The sequence below is a fragment of the Labrus mixtus genome, chromosome 2 (genome assembly GCF_963584025.1).
Source record: "Labrus mixtus chromosome 2, fLabMix1.1, whole genome shotgun sequence".
Taxonomy (NCBI): Eukaryota; Metazoa; Chordata; class Actinopteri; order Labriformes; family Labridae; genus Labrus; species Labrus mixtus.
Window position 1 is genome coordinate 25264274 of NC_083613.1, and position 19559 is coordinate 25283832.

Sequence of the window (19559 nt, forward strand, 5' to 3'; positions counted from 1 at the left end):
TTTAGACTACTGCATAGCCCATCAAATTGAGTTACAGCTCGATCTGTAAATTAACCTGTCAACTCTGGGCTAGTAATTGGACAGAAATGTATTTTGAGAAACAATTAAAAATGTATAACTGACATTTGCATTGTTGCATTAACATACGTAATACTGATAAAGAAACTTAAATCAAGCTTTTCTTCCTCAAAATATACTCTGATCCTGTATTTTATCATGCCATAAACCTCTCTATTTCAGCCTTGCTCAGAACAGGCGGTTTCTGTGTCTATAGCTTTAAATGCAAATGAGTAGTTTGCGACCACGCCCCTCTAGAAGGATTTCGGTGGCTCAGGCTTTCTTGCACCATGCCCTATTGTTTTACGGTGGGGAGGCTGACTCAGGGGGCAGAACAAACACCTAGCTGTGGGAGTGTCACCCACCTTGGGGAAAATCTGACCAATTGGCCTGATTGACCACATACTGTATTTTCTGAAAAGTGGAGCAGGGAGAATGCAGAGAGGAAGGATTTTTCATAACGGGTTGTAGACAGGATCGAACACATATAAGTGTATGTTGAAGTGTATGTGACCTTTAAAGTTTGAGCTTGCTCAGGCCTGCATTGGACCAACGCCCTAGAAATTACACTCAAGTCTTGCCAACCTACCAGGTTTTTTTTTACCATTAACACACATCACTACCTTTGCATTCTCTCAACTTTTTTTGTGCTCTGGTTTTGTAGGTTTCTGTAGATTGTTGTTGCTGATTACCTACAGCCAGGTACATGCTAGACTCACATTCTACTTAATTATTAGCCTTCTGGTATCATTATAAAAACAATAGTTGTTTTTTGTTGTTGCTGGTTTTCTCTGTGTTTGTTTATGTTTTAATCTCTCTCTCCTAACACATCTTTCTTTTTCGTTCTTTACTTTAAACCGTCGGGTCAAGGTAGATGGTCAGCCAATAAGACATACAACTGTACCGCCGTCATAAGATTCTTGCACATGGTGGAGTTATTGTTGGGATGATAATATTTGGAGGAACTTTGGTTTGGTTTTTTATTATTATTTAGATAAAAGTTGATCAATTAAAAGGTTGTTTGCTTTGCCTCTCAGGTTCAGTTTTTGTATAAAAAAAAGATGTGAAAGAAGAGATGGTCTGCATTTTGGGAAGATGGGAAGAAAAAATTGCACATCTTTTTAAAAGAAAAACTTTAAAAGTGCTAGATTTATCAGGTTTTAAATGTGAACGGGTATGTCTGTATTCATGATAGACAAAAACAGACTCAACTCCCTTTCAACATAAAACAACTGGGTGCTGAATGCCGAAAAAATCCCAAAAAACGATTAGGACAGCACTCCAAAATTATATATTTAACGTATTATATTCTTCATGATGTAAGAGGCAATTTTTGCTGAAGAAGAGCCTCTGCTCGTAACGTTCGTGTGACTATTTAATATACAGTTTTGGAGTGCTGTCCTAATTGTTTTTCTTTTATGTCTGTATTCCTCTTTTTCAAATGTCTGGAGCACAACATCACGCAAAAGGAAAGGGTGTCACAACAAAACATGAAAACACTGAGACGAGAATTTCCTCAGACTTTTTGTTTACAGGGCAATAAAGATTTGTCAAGCCATAAAATGCCTGATTGCCTACCAGGCTCACAAGAACTTTTAGTAAATGATTGAAATATAACATAGTTCTGTGTGGCTGTTATCAAAAGATAAACAGTTTTATGCTTTCCATCTTGAAACACTAAAAGAAAAGGCTCCATTGTTTTCTTGCAGCAGTTGTTTAGTTAGCTTTTGATTTTGATTATGGTACAAATTGTCAACATGCATGTGTTGATTTTTTGCATTCCATCATTCTTTTTGTAGACTTCACACATGGCAAATCATTATTAGATCATTCATTGTTATCTGTCCCTGCTGTAACATGCTTCATGTTGTACTTTGACAAGTCCACAGGGTGGGACTTGTCTACAACATGACATACATGTTTTAAAAAAAACAAACCAGTGTTAACGCCTCTTCTTTTTTAAAAATAATGCAATGGGTGGAGTAAAGCTGAGACCTGGAGGACAAAGTTTCACTGATATATATTCATATTCATACTACTCTGTATGTATAAAAGTAAGGTGACCACTGGAAACAACTTTTTCTGAAGAGTACCTGTAAGGTAAGAGGGCTTGAGATTTCAATGGTAACAATTTGGAAGTCTTCTACTGTCAGTTAAATAGATACTCAGGGGTGCCCGACCTTTTTTGAGCCAAGATCTACTTTTAAAGTTGCCAGTCTGCCGAGATCTACCAGTCCACATAGTGAGCTGTAGCCTACAAACGCATTTAACACGCACACAACAAACTGAAAATAATTTCAGATATAATAAATGACAGTTCTGTGAGTCGTAAAAAATAATACAATATCGACATACTTTCTTTTAAACTCTTATTTTAGGGTACATTTTAATATTATGTTTGTATTTATATCACATGTGTTTTTAGTTTGCAACAAACAACTTTAATCTGTGTGGAGATGTTCACAGACTACAGCAGGCTGCTGTGAGATGATGTTGCTTTTGTTCAATTATATTACCTGCAGACCGTTTAACCGGATCACGTGTGTTCCCGACTCGGTCCGTACGGATCACGGTCAACTGTGTGCTGTAGCACTAAAAGTAAAAAAGTAGAAAGTAGAAAGGTTCGCGTGGTGGCTGGCGCTCCAGTGTGTGTGTGTGTATCTGTGTGTGTGTGTGTGTGTGTGTGTGTGTGTGTGTGTGTGTGTGTGTGTATGTGTGTGTGTGTATGTGTGTGTGTGTGTGTGCGTTTGCGCTGTATGTTGGTGTGTCTCAGCGTGCCCCGCGATGGTCACAGTCATGACAGCAGAGAGGAGCAGAGAAAAGTAGCTGCAGCTACATCAAATGCGCTTAATACGCATAGCATAGCTTCTATATATGACTTTTTGGTAAAACATTTACCCGCCCCGGTTTTACCTGCACGTCCTTGCGCGTGCCTGCACTCTCTTGCGCGCGCGCCCTCTCTCTCTCTCTCTCTCTCTCCCTCTCTCTCTCTCGCGCGCGCGCTCTCATGCACGCAAATACAAACAGGTCGGAAGTATACTTGGGCTCCCCACCCCCACCCAGTTATGTGTGGGAAACCACGTTTCTATTTTACAATTGTATTTTATATTAACTAAACCTGTCGATCTGTTTGGGCACCCCTGCTGTATATACTAGGCTGCAAACTGTTTTAATATTTAACACATGTTTATTTTTTCAAAGTTACATATAGGGTCATTATCTCTGTGTCTTCTCCACCAGTGTTCATCTGATTCTCAAAGCCAAAATGGTGAAGTATAAAGTGATTGTATCCAATGCAAACCTCGCTCAGGCAGCCACCACAAACAATGTCTTTATTAAGCTGGTGGGCACAGACGGGGAGAGTAAGCGTACGTGGCTAACGAGCATTAAAGGATCTGCCACCTTCTACCTGGGAGCTGTGAGTCTGGATCGACCCTGGATTTGAAATGTTACTGTTGAAATGTGCAGCAAGATAATAGGTGGTAGTCTGATTGAGATTTTAACTTTATCACAACCATCTACCCGGTCGTGGATTGACTTTCCTTAATACCTTTTTTCATCACCGCTTGCGGTTTTCATTTTTCAATTTTTTTTTTTTATTCTCCTTTTTCTTCCGCCACTTTGCGGCCAATTCTGAGGGCCTGAACGTGCCCGAAAACTCACCAAACTTTCCCCGGTCATCAGGTCTCGTGAACAATTTGATATTTTGGTGGTTTCGTAAACGGAGTTTGCAAAATGGCTCAGTGGCGCCCCCTTGAAATTTTCAAAATGGCCTCCCCATAAAGGGTTTTTTTCACGTACACTCACGAAAATTGGTACGCATATTAAGCTTGTCAGGACGGACTAAAAATCCTCTTGCAGTGTTTCAAAAAACCCGACAGGAAGTCCACAAATTACAGTTGAATTTCATGATAATGGCCCAAAATCGCTCAAAATCGCCGATTTCAGCCTTCCTATTTGAACGCACTTGTCCGAGGGCGCTCATCCGATCGACGCAAACTCAGTGTCAGTGCGTTCTAGAGAGGCTCAGCATATCTCGTTGTGCTCCGCACGTTATTTCGTCAAAGGGCGTGGCCGTGACGTGCGTTTTAAGTTTTTGGAGCGTTTTGGCAAGTTGCCAAAAAAGTAAATGCTTATATCTCTGCTATCTAGAGTTCAATCATATTAACATTTCTCATGCATGATACGGGACCCGCCCTGAACACATCCATGATGGACATTTTTTGCTTAGTCACAGCACCACCTGTTGACAACAGGAAGTTACTGCTTCTCAATTAGCATTAGCCATTGCTACACGGTAGCTCATTTTCCCCTCAAAATTGGTGTGGACCATGCTAACACCTTGGCCATACAACACTTCCAAGGTCAAACGCCTACATCCAACGCTGTCGCCATACGGACGCGTCGCTCGCCATCAAACAGGAAGTTGTTTTTTCACGGGCTTAACATAGTCGTACTGTCCCGAAACTTCATACATATGATCCTGGTAGTAAAGTCAAACATGTTATACTGTTTAAGTGAGTGGGCGTGGCTTAATGGCTCAGTGGTGCCCCCTACAATATTTCAAACATTCCCCCGCAGCACATTGAACCTACAATTCTGAATTTTACTATGCATTTCCAACATGACAAAACCTACAAAAAAGGCTCTTCAACCCACGCCCAAAACTCAACAGGAAGTCCACAAATCACATCAAACAGGAAGTGGCTGTAACTCTTATATACTTTGTCTGATCTTCTTGAAATTACATAGGTATGATCAGGGTTGGTCTCTGAACACAGTGACACAAAACAATAATAAAGTTTAACCATAACGCCCCCTAATGCAAGGACTAAGTACTACATCATACATACTTTCTCCAATCTGCTTAAAATTTCCCAGGTATGATCAGGGTTGGCCTCTGAACACATTGACATAACAATCATTTACTTTAACCATAGCGCCCCCTACTGCAAAGAATAAGTACTACATCCTATATACAATTTCCTCCAAATTTCATAGCTATCATGACAGTGCCATCCTGAACTGCTCTACGTCAAAAATTTCTGTGATCTTCATTACGCTGCCTATTTCAGCATACCATAATACGACTTTTACACAAATCGAACTGCACGGCCTGCTGCTTAGCCACGTTTCGCTGCTGCTGCACTCCCGCGGTCGCAACACACCCCGACATGCACAGGGGTGCGAGGGCCCTTCATCACCGCTTGCGGTTTTAATTGTTTCTTCTTTTTGAATTGTTATGTCATAAAAAACTTTAAAAGACAACAGGAGAAGAAACAACACAGGCATGTGATAAAACAATCATTCTTTAAATTAAAATGTTCTTCTCTCCTCATGAGAGTCTCTCATTCATCCTAGAAGAGCCTTAGTATATAAATAACTGAAAAGAATCATCAATTAATAACACCAATTATGGACCGTAGTTGAACATTATCACTGTAACATCATCTGCATGTAAACTGTGTGATGGATTTTCAATTTATATCGAAGGAAATGGAGCAAAGTCAGTGTGTTGAATTGTTTTTTTCTGTCTCTGTATCTTTGCCAATAAAGTCTCTTTGCAGTTTTCAATAAATGCAGCATAATGCAAGCACACTTGCATTTAGATTTGGGCACAGAGCTTCACTCAACATCTCTTTGTCTGTATGCAGGAGTCTAAATTTTCCGTGTGCTGCCCCACCTCTCTTGGAAAGCTGGTGCTGATTGAACTTGACAAAAAGCCTCTTCCATTGTTTCCAGAAGACAACTGGTTTCCCAATAAGATCAAAGTTATATCCCCAGAAGGTGACATATACAACTTTCCCATCTACCGCTGGATTGCTGGTTGCGAGGTTCACCTGTTCAGAGAAGGGACAGGTTGGTGGAACTGTACTTGATTATTAGGGCTATAGGTATTTGGATTTAAGATTTATTGTCATTGTATGCAATACAACGAAATTTTGCTGGTGACAAACAGGCCAGCAGCAACGTATGAGATAAAGATAAAATAAAATATAAAAATATACAAGCAGCATTTCTAAGTCATTTCATTTTCCTCAGCTCTACGACTCATCGATGACAATCATCATCTTGGTAAGTACAGCAGGGAGAAGGAGCTGAAGCTGAGAGAAGAACTGTACAGGTGAGTTCAGGCATAACATCCTGCATTCCATAAAACCAAAGCCCATCATTAAAGTAAGACACTAATACGGTTAAGCATCATTTTAGTCTTCATCATTTTTTGAAAATCTTCTTTATTTTCAAGTTTAAAGTGATGTCCTTTACCGGTGTGTTCTACATTTTCTTCCCAGATGGGATGTTTATAAAGAGGGACTTCCTCACTGCATGAAAGCAGACAACACTTCCTCTTTGCCTTGTGAGGTTGTCTTCTCTTTCACCAAAACTAAAGAATTTGCCCTCACTGCAACCGCTGGGTGAGGTCCTCAATGTTATCTTGCAGTATCTTTTTTTAAATGCTGAAGGATTTTAGTCTTTACAGAACCTGCCTAAATTCATTACAGCTTTAAGAACTGCCATTAAACAAACAAGTAAGTAGTAGTACTTTTTGCCCCCCATTTCATGTTTTCTTAGGCTTGCAGAGCTGCAACTAAAGGGACTCTCTTTTTGCAAGAAGAACTGGTCTGATATTAACGCTATTAAAAAAGTGTTCTGCAACAAAAAAACAGACATATCAGGTAAGACTCTGAAACAATGGAAAATCTTTTTAACCATTTTAACCCGCTAACTGTAACAAAGAGTTCAAGAACATTCAGACATTTTGTTGAATGGTGTTCAAATGAATACAAAGTTGGTAAACCCTGCTGTCATTTCAGAATACGTCCAGCAACACTGGAAGGATGATGCTTTTTTTGGCTACCAGTATCTCAATGGTGTCAACCCCAGTTTGATCCGACGTTGTTCAGCCCTGCCTGAAAACTTCACTGTAACTGATGAGATGGTGTTTCTCCGTGGTGGGGGATGCTTATCTGGAGAAATACAGGTCTAATGACTTTTTGTGTGATCAAACACTTGACAGCGAAATTTTAATGAAGTGTGAAATGAAGTGAAGCTAACAGTGGCCGACGAGGGTAAACACGATGCAGTGGCTGAAAGATTTTCAGTGACATAAACAGGCTGCACATTCAAAAACTATGCAATTTTAAAAAGCCCAAACAAGCAACAACGGAAACTTGCTGCTCATGACAAACAATGGGCTGCGAAAAGTGAGAGCAAGGATACTGCAAATATATGAAGATGCCAAATCAGAACAGACAACTTCAGCAAAGAAATTCAACAGCAAAACGCTGCTATCATCAGAACATTAGAACATTAGGCCTGAAGAAGGCACAAAGAGGAACTGGATTTTGTTTTATTTATATTCTTGGGTAAAATAACTCACAAAGTATATCCGGGCATCCAGGAGGACTAGGTTTCTAAGCATGTTAGTGGGGACACAGTTTGGCTGGGAGGAAAACAGCCCCAAGGGCCAAAAGGGGTCAGTTCAAGAACGGGGGAATATGGGCCTGGTATGGCCCATGGTACCACCTTAAATGTGTAACATGTTAAATATGTGATTTGCTTTCCATATTTCCATTTCTTATCGTGCCAAAAGTTGAAATATTATAATTATGCCCAAAATTTCCCCAGAAAGGAAACATATACCTGTGTGACTATAAGCTTTTGGATGGAGTCAAACCAAACACCATCAACGGGAAGAAGCAGTACTTGATGGCTCCCCTCGTTCTGCTCCACAAAACACCTGAGGACAAGCTGATGCCAATCGCTATTCAGGTTAGCCTGACCTTCAAATTTACACAATGTTTGAGTTGGAAAATAACTTGATTGGCAAGAAACAAAATGAATTTCATTTGAATATACACTTGAGATTGCCAGCTGCATTTAATCAGTTAACTGAGTTTGTTTGTTGTCCAGGTGATATATGACCTTTGATTGACATGTTTGAATATTAAACTTGTTTTAAACGAAGCACCATCATTCATAATAATGTAACTTCTCCTGCAGCTGAAGCAGACTCCAGGAGAAGACAATCCCATCTTTTTTCCTACTGATTCCGAGTACGACTGGTTGATGGCCAAGATTTTTGTGAGAAGTGCAGATTTCAGCGAACACCAGCTCAATGTTCACCTGCTGCGCACTCATCTGCTGGCTGAAGTGTTTGCTGTGTCTCTGCTGCGCAATGTGCCCATGGTGCATCCACTGTACAAGGTAAATATACTTCAATCAGGAGACTTAAGAATGAAGAACTATTTATTTAACAATTTAGGAAATAAATGTGCAAAGTCTTTGGGGATTAAACTCCATCATGTACTTAGAGGGGTAATGAGGACGACAGCAGGATAGGATACCCCCCTATGGAGTCTAGACACTGGTGGTGGTGGAGATAGAAGAATCTGTTACCTCTGATTTTTTATTTTGCAAGTAATGTTGTAACTAACAGGGTTCAATCTTTCCCTCAGCTCCTCATTCCTCACACTCGCTACACCCTGCAGATCAACTTCATGGCTCGACTTGCTCTAATATCTGACACTGGTGTTTTCACAAAGGTACAAAAAAGACAAGCATATGGTGGCCTACATGGACAAACATAATGCAACTGCTGAAATGTTTTCCATCAAGAGAGACAGACTCCAAAGGTCAAAAACACAAATTAAACAATTAATGAAAAACTGGTTGTGAATGGAAAAAAAAACTTACTTGAACTGTAAAAGTGCTGCAAAAACATATATGATGCTGTTTTTGAAACTGCCTACTATACTACTAGTAATTATTGATTTGGCCAAAATGCAGTATGCATGCAGTATGTAGTAGTATGTAGAATGCAAACAAATACGAGATCTTCAGTTTGCAAAAGATACCAGGATGTCATACTGATTTGTGAAAAATCCAAAGAATGCATCAGACCAGTCTTCCTTGCGTACTGTTACCCACAATGCAAAGCACCAGGTCAGAGATCAAAATGGTCATCGTAACAGGGGTAATAATCACAATCAGACCAAACCACACAGACATACATCTTTTTTGATTCTCAAATCATGAAAATCAAAATGAATCACTTGTCAGCTTTTTCCAACTAAGTAAGTGGGTGCCACAGTTAGCAGCGTTTGCCTGCAGCTGGGCTTTTGTTTACTTCTGCATTCCAATACGGAAACCAGCTTAGTCGGGCCTAGCATACTGCAAAATAACCACAGACTAGCTCATACTACATACTACTGTCGAACGCAGTATGAGTTTGAAAGTAGTATGTAGTAGGCAGCTATTCAAAAATAGCCTATGATTACAACGGAGATTAGGGTGGTCGAAAGAACCAAATTTGTTGGTATTAAAAGGTGGAGGATATGGCCTGTCATGATGTACACAGGCCCGATACCAACTTTTGCACATTTCCATTGTTATAGTTGTATATAGTTGTTATATTGGATATTGTACATGCTTTAAAATAAGCATCGTTTAGGGATCTGAAGTCTGTCTCATGGATATCGTTTGGGCCATTGTGGCATGTCTTTTTTTTTCATTACATGTTCTGTATACTTCTGTACACATCGATAAATATATACAATTTCGACTTTTCCCTAGTTCGCAGCTTCTGGTGGAGAGAGTACGATCACAATCCTGAAACGATCACTATCTTCAATGACCTACAGCTCCCTCTGCTTACCAGACGACATCGCTGAGCGTGGGATGATATCTGTGCCCGAGTACTACTACAGAGATGATGGACTCAAGCTTTGGGATATCATCCATGAGTACTGAACCATTCACAATAAACGATATATTTTCTTTTTCTTAAATCTGATCTCTAAGATTTATCACCATTACTGCATTTTAAACGGTTTTGTTTTGTAATAATACTTAGGGGTCCAGGTTTGTTTTATTCCTGTAACTTCTGCCATGCAAAGCTAATGCCAGAAAAATGCATCTCCACAGTGCAAAGGTGCCCAAGCAGTGAAGTGTTTTACATATTAAAGAAACACACATGTGAATAGAGCCAAGCTCTATGGACTGTTTTGAAATGTTGTAGGCAGCTCTGCAGAGACCGGTCTCACCACCTTCAACAAATGATGTTTGCAAAGTGATAACCAACAAAACAAACAAGATTCCTCCAGAAAATGGCAATAACTGGCAGCAGAAACAATGCTTAAAATAATAATAAGTAGTAATATTTAAATTCTCAACAATAAAACTCCACAAACCTAACCAATCCCTAGCCTTTAACAAATGGTAAAACAACTCTATCTTTGAGTCTTGGCTGTGATTTCTAACATTTCATTGTATTTCATGCTTGTATGCAGAATTTCAACAGTAGCGTGCATCTCAGGAAGGATGTCAGGTCATACAGTATTGCAATTTTCTTTGTAATGTGAGTAGAGTGTTTCTAGGGGACGCCAAAGTACTGATAGAAAACTGTCAACTGTCGACCCTCATCAGCCAACAACCTGATTAGTTGCTCACAATGTTGCAGTTTAATTTCACCATAGTTCTACTTTTCTTAAAGGTTTGTGAAGGGAGTGCTTTGCCACTACTACAAAACCGACGCTGAGGTTCACCAGGACTCTGAACTGCAGAAGTGGATTCAGGACATTTTTGAACACGGATTCCTCTCCCAGTTGTGCACAGGTGTGGTTAAAGATGGTTTCTTACTGAGAAAATCCAAATTCTAAATCATTTACCATGCATTAAACATTTGTCAGACAAAAGGCTTCTTCTTAACTATCCTGGACATATTTAATGTTGCTTTTTTATTGAATTTTCAGGAATCCCTCAAAGTTTTAGCTCAGTGGATGAATTGATCAAGTTTGTTACCATGGTGATTTTCACTTGCTCAGGCCAGCACTCAGCTGTCAACTCTGGACAGGTACAACACTGTGTTATATTGTATATGCATAGTTCTAATGTTCCAACTCTTCTAACGTTTCTCTTGTTATTTGCAGTATGACTATGGTGGCTGGATGCCCAACACTCCCATCACCCTGCAACGTGCTCCACCGACTACCAAGGGCACAACAAGCGAGGCCACCATGCTGCAAACGCTCCCTGACGTCAACGTGACAGGTCAGGGAATGTCTACATTGTGGCTACTCAGCAAACAGTCCTCTGACTTTGTAAGTGAACAAGATTTGAAAAAATAAATACAACCATCAAGCTTATATTTGGAGTATAACTTGGCTCTGTTTTCAAAATTCAGTAATATTGAAAGTTTAAGTCGGAAAGAAACACACCATGACTGTTTTCGTATTAATGTCTGGTTCCTTATCTCGCTAACACATGCTACCTGTTCGTCAGGTCGCTCTCGGACAATTCGCAGAGGATCATTTCTGTGAGGAGATTCCCTCCAAGCTCATCCAAGACTTTCAAGGACAACTTGAAATTCTAAGCACACTTATCAAAACCAGAAACAAGAGTCTGGAAGTCCCATACACATACATGGATCCTGCACTGCTGGAAAACAGTGTTGCTATCTGAACACGGCAGTGAACATCCCCTATTCTGACTTTTTTATGGACATTTTGCTGATAAGGCATCTCTTTCATCCCTTGAGGGTTGCCGTCCTCAAATCCCAATTAGCCTAGTTAGTCTTTAAACTGTATACTGATGACTTTTTATGTTGTGCTTGAACTGTGATTGTGTAAAGCTCATTTCAAACCTTCTCATGGCAACTTTGCCACTGGGCAAACTCACTTAATCAATTTTTAGCATTTGTATGCCAGACACAACTCGTACACTCAGGTAAGCTTTCCTCTGCATAAAAACAGCTGTGTTAACTGTGAGCAGAGTTGCATTACAACCATTTTATCAACAGTTTAACTAAATATAGTCTTTATTTTTTATTTCTTTGTTGTATCTGAAAATATCAGGGGCAAATCTCATAGCATAATGCACTTGTTGACCCAACACTGCCAGGTGTGACTCTAACGCATCTCTCTTGACCTCGTTTCACCTTTTCTATGGCTCCACAATTTTGACAATGTTGTGCTTTTGTGTCAATCATTTATGCCCCTGTACTATCATGCAATTGTAATATAACTTTGGCAATAATAAAATGAGGTGATGGTAGACTATGCATTTCTGGAAACTTTTAATTGCACTTTGACTCACATATTGGCAGGTCTTCCAACATGCCCCTGCAGATGATCAAATTTAAAACCATGCTGCTTGCTTACAAAACAGAGACAAAAACAGCTGCTCCTTACCTAAACTCTAGCATCCAGGTCTACACTCCCTCCTGCCCACTGTGCTCTGCCAATGAAAAACATCTGATCCAACCTTCACAACAGGGCCGTCAGTCCCCACATAGACTCTTATCCACTGTCGCCCCCCGGTGGTGGAACTCGATTTAAACTGCAGAGTCTCTTTGCACCTTTAAGAAAAAGCTAAAGACCCAGCTCATTCATGCAATAAGCAACAAGTAAGGTCTTTTTACCTGCTTTTTGTAACATAACAATGAGTAAGGTCTTTTTTCCTGTTCTTTTGTAACATAACAATGAGTAAGGTCTTTTTACCTGCTCTTTTGTAATGTTAACAGACAAAGAGTAAGGTATTTTACCTGCTTCTTGTAACGTGTCTCGAGATAACACTTGTTATGAGTTGACGCTATACAAATAAAAATTGATTGATTGATTGATTGATTGATGAACACCTATGCGCTTAATGATATTGATGATGACAATCATGATGATGGTTTTGTTTTATAATGATGATGATGATGATATTTTGGATGGTTTTGATGCTGATTAGAACTTTCAAGAACAGCTGTCGAAATTGTGCGTCGTCTCTGTGCACTGCCTGTCAGCACCTGTGTGTCCAATCGGACTTTGCTCCTTAAATGCTGACTATTAAGATAAACCCCCTCCGTTTGAATCATCTGCTTCCCCCTGTTTAAATGAAGCTGAGACCACAGTGTCAACAGCAGTCGCTCGTCAAATCTAAACCCTCAATATTTCACATTGGATCTCATTAACCCACGCATATCAACCCTGAGGAGCTTTCTGACTTTCTTCCAAAGACAAGCCTGATTCTTTCAGACTGCTATCCAGAGGGCATGTCTTACAAGTCTCTAACAGTGTTGTCTTTCAACTTCCAACTCTTTACCCTTTTCATTTATTTTTTCTTTAAGTAATTTTTTTGGTCTTTTTGCCTTTATTAGATAGGACAGCTGAAGAGAGACAGGAAATGTTGGAAGGAGAGAATGGGGGATGACATGCAGCAAAGGGCCGAGGTTGTATTTGAACCCACACCTGCTACAACATGGACTATAGCCTCCATACTGTACATGGGGCTCGCAACATAACCGCTACGCTATCAACACCCCATCCAATTCATTTCTGTATCATTTTTCTGTTTAGATCTTTTGAGAAGGTTCATCTGCTCTGACACCTACCCTGTTGCGTTTGCCTATTTTGGAAGACGTCTTCTTCAAGTTGCAAGTTATTGATGGCTCAAAAGTAAACTTAAATGAAATGAAATGTATTGTAAAATAAGATCTGAGGAGCTCTAAGTACAGGTTGCAGATTTATTTTTTAAACTTCTGCATTATGAGTCGAAACATAATTTTTCTCATTCAACAGTAATGGATTAATCTATGCACTAATAGATTCACATGTCAGTCATTCACTATACGTTCATCAATATATTTGCTGAAAAACACAAACAAATATCTGAAAAGGGAGCTAGATACAGGGGGGAAGACTAATTAGAAAATATGCGGTAAAAGATGGACAGGAAGTTGGCAAATTGGCAAGAGAAATGATTCTTTGTGATTCAATGTCCTTCACATTTTTTTATATATATCACTGAGCACTTACTCATATATTCAAATGGCAAACAGTAGGTCCAGACTCAATTAAGTAAAGCCGCTCTCTTTTCTTTCCAACAAATTGAGGTTTAAAGGAAACCCTTGTGTGTCCTTGTTTGCCTCGTTCTTATGCACCATGAAGGACATCAATCCCTCATGTTCCACTTCATCATTTATCGCCTCTTATGACATCCATTATAGTGCCATTAACCCTGATAGATTTCGTGTTACCTTGCAACAAGCATACAGGAGTGCAGGAAGGTCTTTCTCCTTCATTCAGACAGAGGTTTCATGCTTAATTCTACATAAACACAAAAGGATGTTTGATAGTTTTCTCCCTGTATTGTGCACATTTCTGAGAAATGAAAAGCCCTGATTTTTCCATCTTCTATACAAAAGACAATTGAGAGAGAAATAACAAAAACAAACAAAACAATTAAAACAAATACACACACTTGTGTTAGATATTGCCTCTGGCCCTTGGAAGCTCTCTCCGCGTTGGTGGTTTATCTTAATAAAAATACTTTTTGTTTGACCTTTTTGTCCCAAATATTCTGCCCTGAGGGAAAATGAAGATTTTTTTAATGGTATTTTATCACAGGTCAGTGAAAGGACTGTGGAGAGACTACTCTAACATCACAAGGGCAGATTTCAACTGGGCAAACAAATATTTGATTCATTTTCTGTGTATTCTGTGCGTGTGTGTGCGTGCATGCGTGTGTGTGTGAGAGAGAGAGAGAGTCATAGGGGCAGGAGAAAAAAAGGGACAATATCCATGGTTACTGCCCCTTTAGTCATCACAGTATTTTCGATTGGCTGGGATTATAAATTAAAACCACAAATCTTTGCCAAAGATGAACTTGTGGGGGCGCCGGTAGCCTAATGGTAAGTTTGCAAATCCCATGAACAGAGGCTGTGGTCCTCGAAGCGGGCGGGGCACATTCAATTCCGACCTGTGACTCCTTTCTTGCAAGTCATTCCACACTCTTTCTCTCCCTGATTTTCGATTCTATCCACTGTCCTGTCTCTCCAATAAAGGCATAAAGAGCACAAAAATAAATCTTTAGAAAAAGTGGGGGCTTTATCTGAGGCTTTCAATAATTCAGTTTTATCACCTATCTGCCAGCTTTCAGACACAAGTATCCTCCATGGCCACAGTATAAATAAAGACAATGTATCTTTGAAAGTCTGTGAGGAAGATGAAACAATGAATGAAAGCAGGCGTCCTTCTGCCTTTTACCTGTCTGCAGATTGGAAGTGGTTTGTGCTCCATCATCAGGTTGCGTTTTTCGTCTGCAAAGGACATCTTCTCTCTTCCTTTTAAAAAAAAAAAAAGTGTTATGTGCTGTGAAGTCCTCTGTGAACTGCATGGCACCATTTAATTTATCACAAAATAATTCCGTAACCCGAACCTAACTCCATAACCCTAACCCCTCAGCCCTAACCCTAAACCCAAATCCTTAGACCTAACCCTAACTGACTAAACCTAATCCTCTTACCCCAACCCAACAAACCTAACCCTGACTCCATAACCCCAACCCTCTAAACTGAACTCTAATCCCCCTATCCCTTATCTTGAGCGCAGTGCACTAACCCTGATACCATTAAAAAATAGTTGAGCCAGCCACAACATTGTATAACGTGTTCATTATATCACAATGCATTTAATAAGGATTTTTCTGCTAGTGAACATTGTGAACCTTCCCATGTTACTTTACTGAATGGTTGTCCTCCTCTTTTGTTCCTGTTTCATTAGAGAGTTGCTGATAATAATGTACTCTTAACCTGCATGTGTTCATTTATACAGAGTACAGTGCACACAATATAACAATATAGGGATCAACTTGTCAAATCATAGCTCGACAGCGCCACTCATAGTCAGAAACTCACCAGGATCTCACCTTTCAAATATATTTGAAGTCTTACTTTGGATTTTCTTTGTGCTTTTGTCAAATACCAGGACCAGGAACATAAATTCATGCTTTGCTTCATATCATATCAGTCAAATGTATTTTATTTACATACTGGTCTGAATAAATCTGAATTTGGTGAATGCACCCCATGCATACAGAAACCCTCAATACTCCAGCCGATGCCCTTCTTTGTAACAGCATACACTATGTGTATGTGCACTGCAGATTACAGATGTAGCGTCATAACACATTAACATATATGGTTGTGCATTTTTAACACAAAGTTCCCATCTGTATACATGTTCTTTAATTCAATTGAAATTATATTACCATAAGACTTCTATTGATAGCCCAATATTTTTTTTTACTTCAGTCTATGAAATGAGCCTGCCTTCATTTGGGGACAGCAGCCAATAAATTACGGGCTTTTCATTATTTTTAAACAAAACTTGTACACATGAAAGATGGGAAAGACTAAAAAACTGTACATTCACACCAGAAAGAATATTGAACTGTGCAGATAGTTAGGATATCGATAAAAAACGTTACAAATACCCTAAAATGACACTAATTTGATTTTGCTTTTTAAGACAGTATGCCAACCTGCTGCACGGCTGGTATGCACACTATTATTCCAAGGCATTATTCTGCCTTTCATGGATAGATCTGGAAGGTTATCTTTTTTTTTTTTTTGTGTCTTGCTGCTTTTTCTCCTTATTCTTGATCCGCAATCTAAATCAGCACTAAATGCATTTGGGCCTTTATTTGAGACCTGCCTGTAGTTAACAAAACATGCAGCAGCACCAGGCTAGTAAAGGGGACTGGGCCTTAAATAGGGATGGGCTGTTATTTGAAGTTTTACGGTAATATTCATGATTGCAATTACATTACGAATAAACCACACAACAAATGGGATTGTAAATCTTTAGAGTATGTACACACAACTACATTTACAATAATACAATGTGTGAAGGCCTAAAAAGTTGTCGATATTGTCTTTGTAACAAACTGCACTTAGTATAACAAAGCCCACACTGTATAATAGAAAGTAAAAGTTGTCTTTGTAAGTGTGAAAAAAAATCAAACACTGATTCTGTTTGACATCTTTCAAGTATCTGAAACACATGAACGAAGAGAGTTTCAACAACTTTTAAGCAATAAAAGATCCCGGTTTGAGGAAGAGTGAAGCATTTTCAAGCCCTTTCCTACCAAACAGATCTTTGAAATACTGTGACAACATGGCTATTTCAGTCAAAACCACGCCATATACGAGGGATGACATGGCAAAACAAATTACACCCAAATTAGAGGAATTACAACAAAAGCAAGTCAAAACTGTCTTTGACATTGAATTTACATTTTGGATCAGTTGGATTTTGATTCCAAAAAATCAACTATGACAAATACTATTAAGGTTTAAAAAAAAAAAAGTTTTACTTTTAAAGAAATATATACCTTCACTGATATTTTGCTGATTAAAATACACACCAAATTCACCCTAGGCCACTTCTTCTAACATCAAGCAAAATAAAAAAAATGTGGCTTATGGTAAAATCAGACTGCTATATATGGGAACGATCCTCTCTGCAGGAAGAAATGAAGTGAGTGTGTGTCTCAGCGGTGTGGCTGGAGGGCTGCCGGGCTGTGTTAGGTGGAGCACATTTCCATTGTAAGTAGGTGCATGCAGGTTTTTTTGGAGAGTAACAAGGTGATGGAGTGAACAGGAGATGGAGAAGACTTGGGGTGTGCTGCTGGGACCAGACCATGATATTTGATTCAGTTTTTTCTTTTTTAAATTCACGGTCGCTGTAGAAGGAGAAACCCACTGCTCTGCAGAGAGATCATTTTGGGGATATTGTTCGCACAATGGTGGGGATGAGCTGCAGAGAAAGGGTGGGTGGAGGCAGAGTGAGGGGTTGTCAAAATAGAGTCAGTTCTCTTTGAGATGATTCTCCCTCAATTTTTTTTTTTTTGTGTGTTGTTTGTTTCTGCCTGTCACTGTTCTGTCAGTCAGAGTCTCCTCAGATTGTGCTCCTCTGTGCAGGAGCCTTTCCTCAGAGTGATGTCGTCCACAGCCATCTCACCGATCCGGCCCCGCCCACGCTCCCCCTTCAGGATCACCTGGGGAACAGCAGCACACTGAGTTACTGAGAAAGAATAACCTACTTCTTTGTGATGAAAGAGGAAGAACTGGATTTCTTCTCATAGTAATATATCTTAAATGTTGCATGTTAAAACTTCTGAAACACAGAATGTTGCACTGATTCAATTTTGATAAAATAAATGATTCTGCTCTCTAATGGGCGAAAAAAGGGCTAACCATGTGGAGTAGCAATGTAATTAAAAAAGAGATCAGTAGTGGTTTGTGAGGAACACTTTATACTTTTTCAATTAATGGCTACAAATGACTCCTGCAATATAATGTTAATAAATATCAAGAGTAATGTTGGCCTGATGTGTGCAGCCTCTTACAGGCCATTAAAAGAAAGGTTTGTATCTGGCCTGCAGGCTGCTAATTAAATTTGCCTGACATAAAAGGTTTGTAGAAATAATCATTTACAGTTCTCACTTCATGCATGAAGTATTTATTTTTTTTCGTTTCCTCTTGTACTTACACTTTCCAGGCCTGTGCCCCATAATGTGATCTGTGTGTGCCTCCAGCCGTTCCCACCCGTCCGGCCCCACACTGCAGGACTGTACTGCTTCCCCTTCTTCACAAACACTTGCAGCATGCCCACGTGGTGGCCTGCCAGCTTGTGCCGGAATGACAGGCACAGATTGCCGTCATTCCAGGGTGGGGTGAGTGGGAGGACCAGTCGGGCCCCTCGCCCTGTCCTCTTGTTGCCCACCTCGGGGATGGTGAGGTACCGTCCACCTGGGGAGGGAAGTGACAGATGTAACAGTTGATGAATAAAAATAAACCGTGCATTAAAATAACTGAATTGTCTTCTTGGTATAAGAATAAATATAGACCAAAAAGAAATGTCACACCTTGCAGTAAGAATGCTGCAACTGTGTAGGTTGCATCACACATGTTGGCTGCCGTATCTTGTGTTAATGTATCATTTATAATCACAGATAATTTGACACTTACAACAGAAATAAATCTGTTTGTTTTTTTTACACTTTTGTTCTCCTGAAATGTATTTTGATTTGTCTTGTACTAATCAGTCTGTGTAAAGTATGCTTAACGGTGCACTATGTAGATTTGGTAGTGCAATTTGAAAGTTAAAGAAGTGAAACAATTCTATGTTATATTTTCTGAACTAAATACACAAACTTAATTCAAAGAAAAAAATGGGTCCATGGAACATTGTTTGGAGCTAAAAGGCTACCAGGAGAGTGATGGTTTCACTGTTGCGGACCCCACACCATAACTTCTCGTGTACCATTTTATCTTCACACAGTGTTGCAGGGACCACCTTTTTCCTCTGAGGACAGTTTGCGTATAGCGTTATGAATATAGTTTTCTCCAACTTTCACAATTATCTACCAAAACTGCATAGTGCACCTTTAATTGACTGTAAATCTTTTAAGATTAGTTATAATCGACCCACAAAGTTTGAAACAGAATTAATTCAAACTAAGCTGAATGGAAAATACACCACTCATAAATAAATCATTAATAAATTACATTTGCAATTTATAAAGAAGATTAGTTGACAGGTAGTTTTGGTATCAATCACTGGGATTTTCAGGATAACTTTTTTTTTTCTTGCATCCCCGCAGAGTGGTAAATGGAGTTCTATAGGTGATGTCAGAATTGAAAAATATCTTCTGAAATATTTATGGTCAAC

General features: G+C 39.4%; 2 protein-coding genes across 10 annotated transcripts in view; one reads left to right on the forward strand and one right to left on the reverse strand.

The window, feature by feature from the left end:
- Window positions 1-2004: 2004 nt before the first annotated feature.
- Window positions 2005-12111, forward strand: LOC132990208 (arachidonate 12-lipoxygenase, 12R-type-like). The gene is made up of 15 exons (XM_061058339.1): window positions 2005-2157; window positions 3298-3475; window positions 5712-5916; window positions 6100-6181; window positions 6351-6473; window positions 6631-6734; window positions 6873-7039; window positions 7687-7830; window positions 8062-8265; window positions 8517-8603; window positions 9634-9803; window positions 10553-10674; window positions 10812-10912; window positions 10989-11159; window positions 11341-12111. Exons 2-15 carry the CDS (start codon window positions 3323-3325, stop codon window positions 11518-11520), a joined length of 2013 nt encoding a protein of 670 aa, XP_060914322.1. The 5' UTR covers window positions 2005-2157; window positions 3298-3322; the 3' UTR covers window positions 11521-12111.
- Window positions 12112-15840: 3729 nt separating this feature from the next.
- Window positions 15841-19559, reverse strand: part of npnta (nephronectin a) — a 52421-nt gene continuing 48702 nt past the window's right edge. For all 9 annotated transcript variants that reach the window (XM_061058522.1, XM_061058515.1, XM_061058539.1 and 6 more), the window contains 2 exons: window positions 18378-18637; window positions 15841-17883 (listed from right to left, as the gene is read on the reverse strand). In XM_061058522.1, the coding sequence (XP_060914505.1) occupies window positions 17773-17883; window positions 18378-18637 (371 nt within the window). In that variant the 3' untranslated portion in view covers window positions 15841-17772. The remainder of the gene's footprint in view (window positions 17884-18377; window positions 18638-19559) is intronic.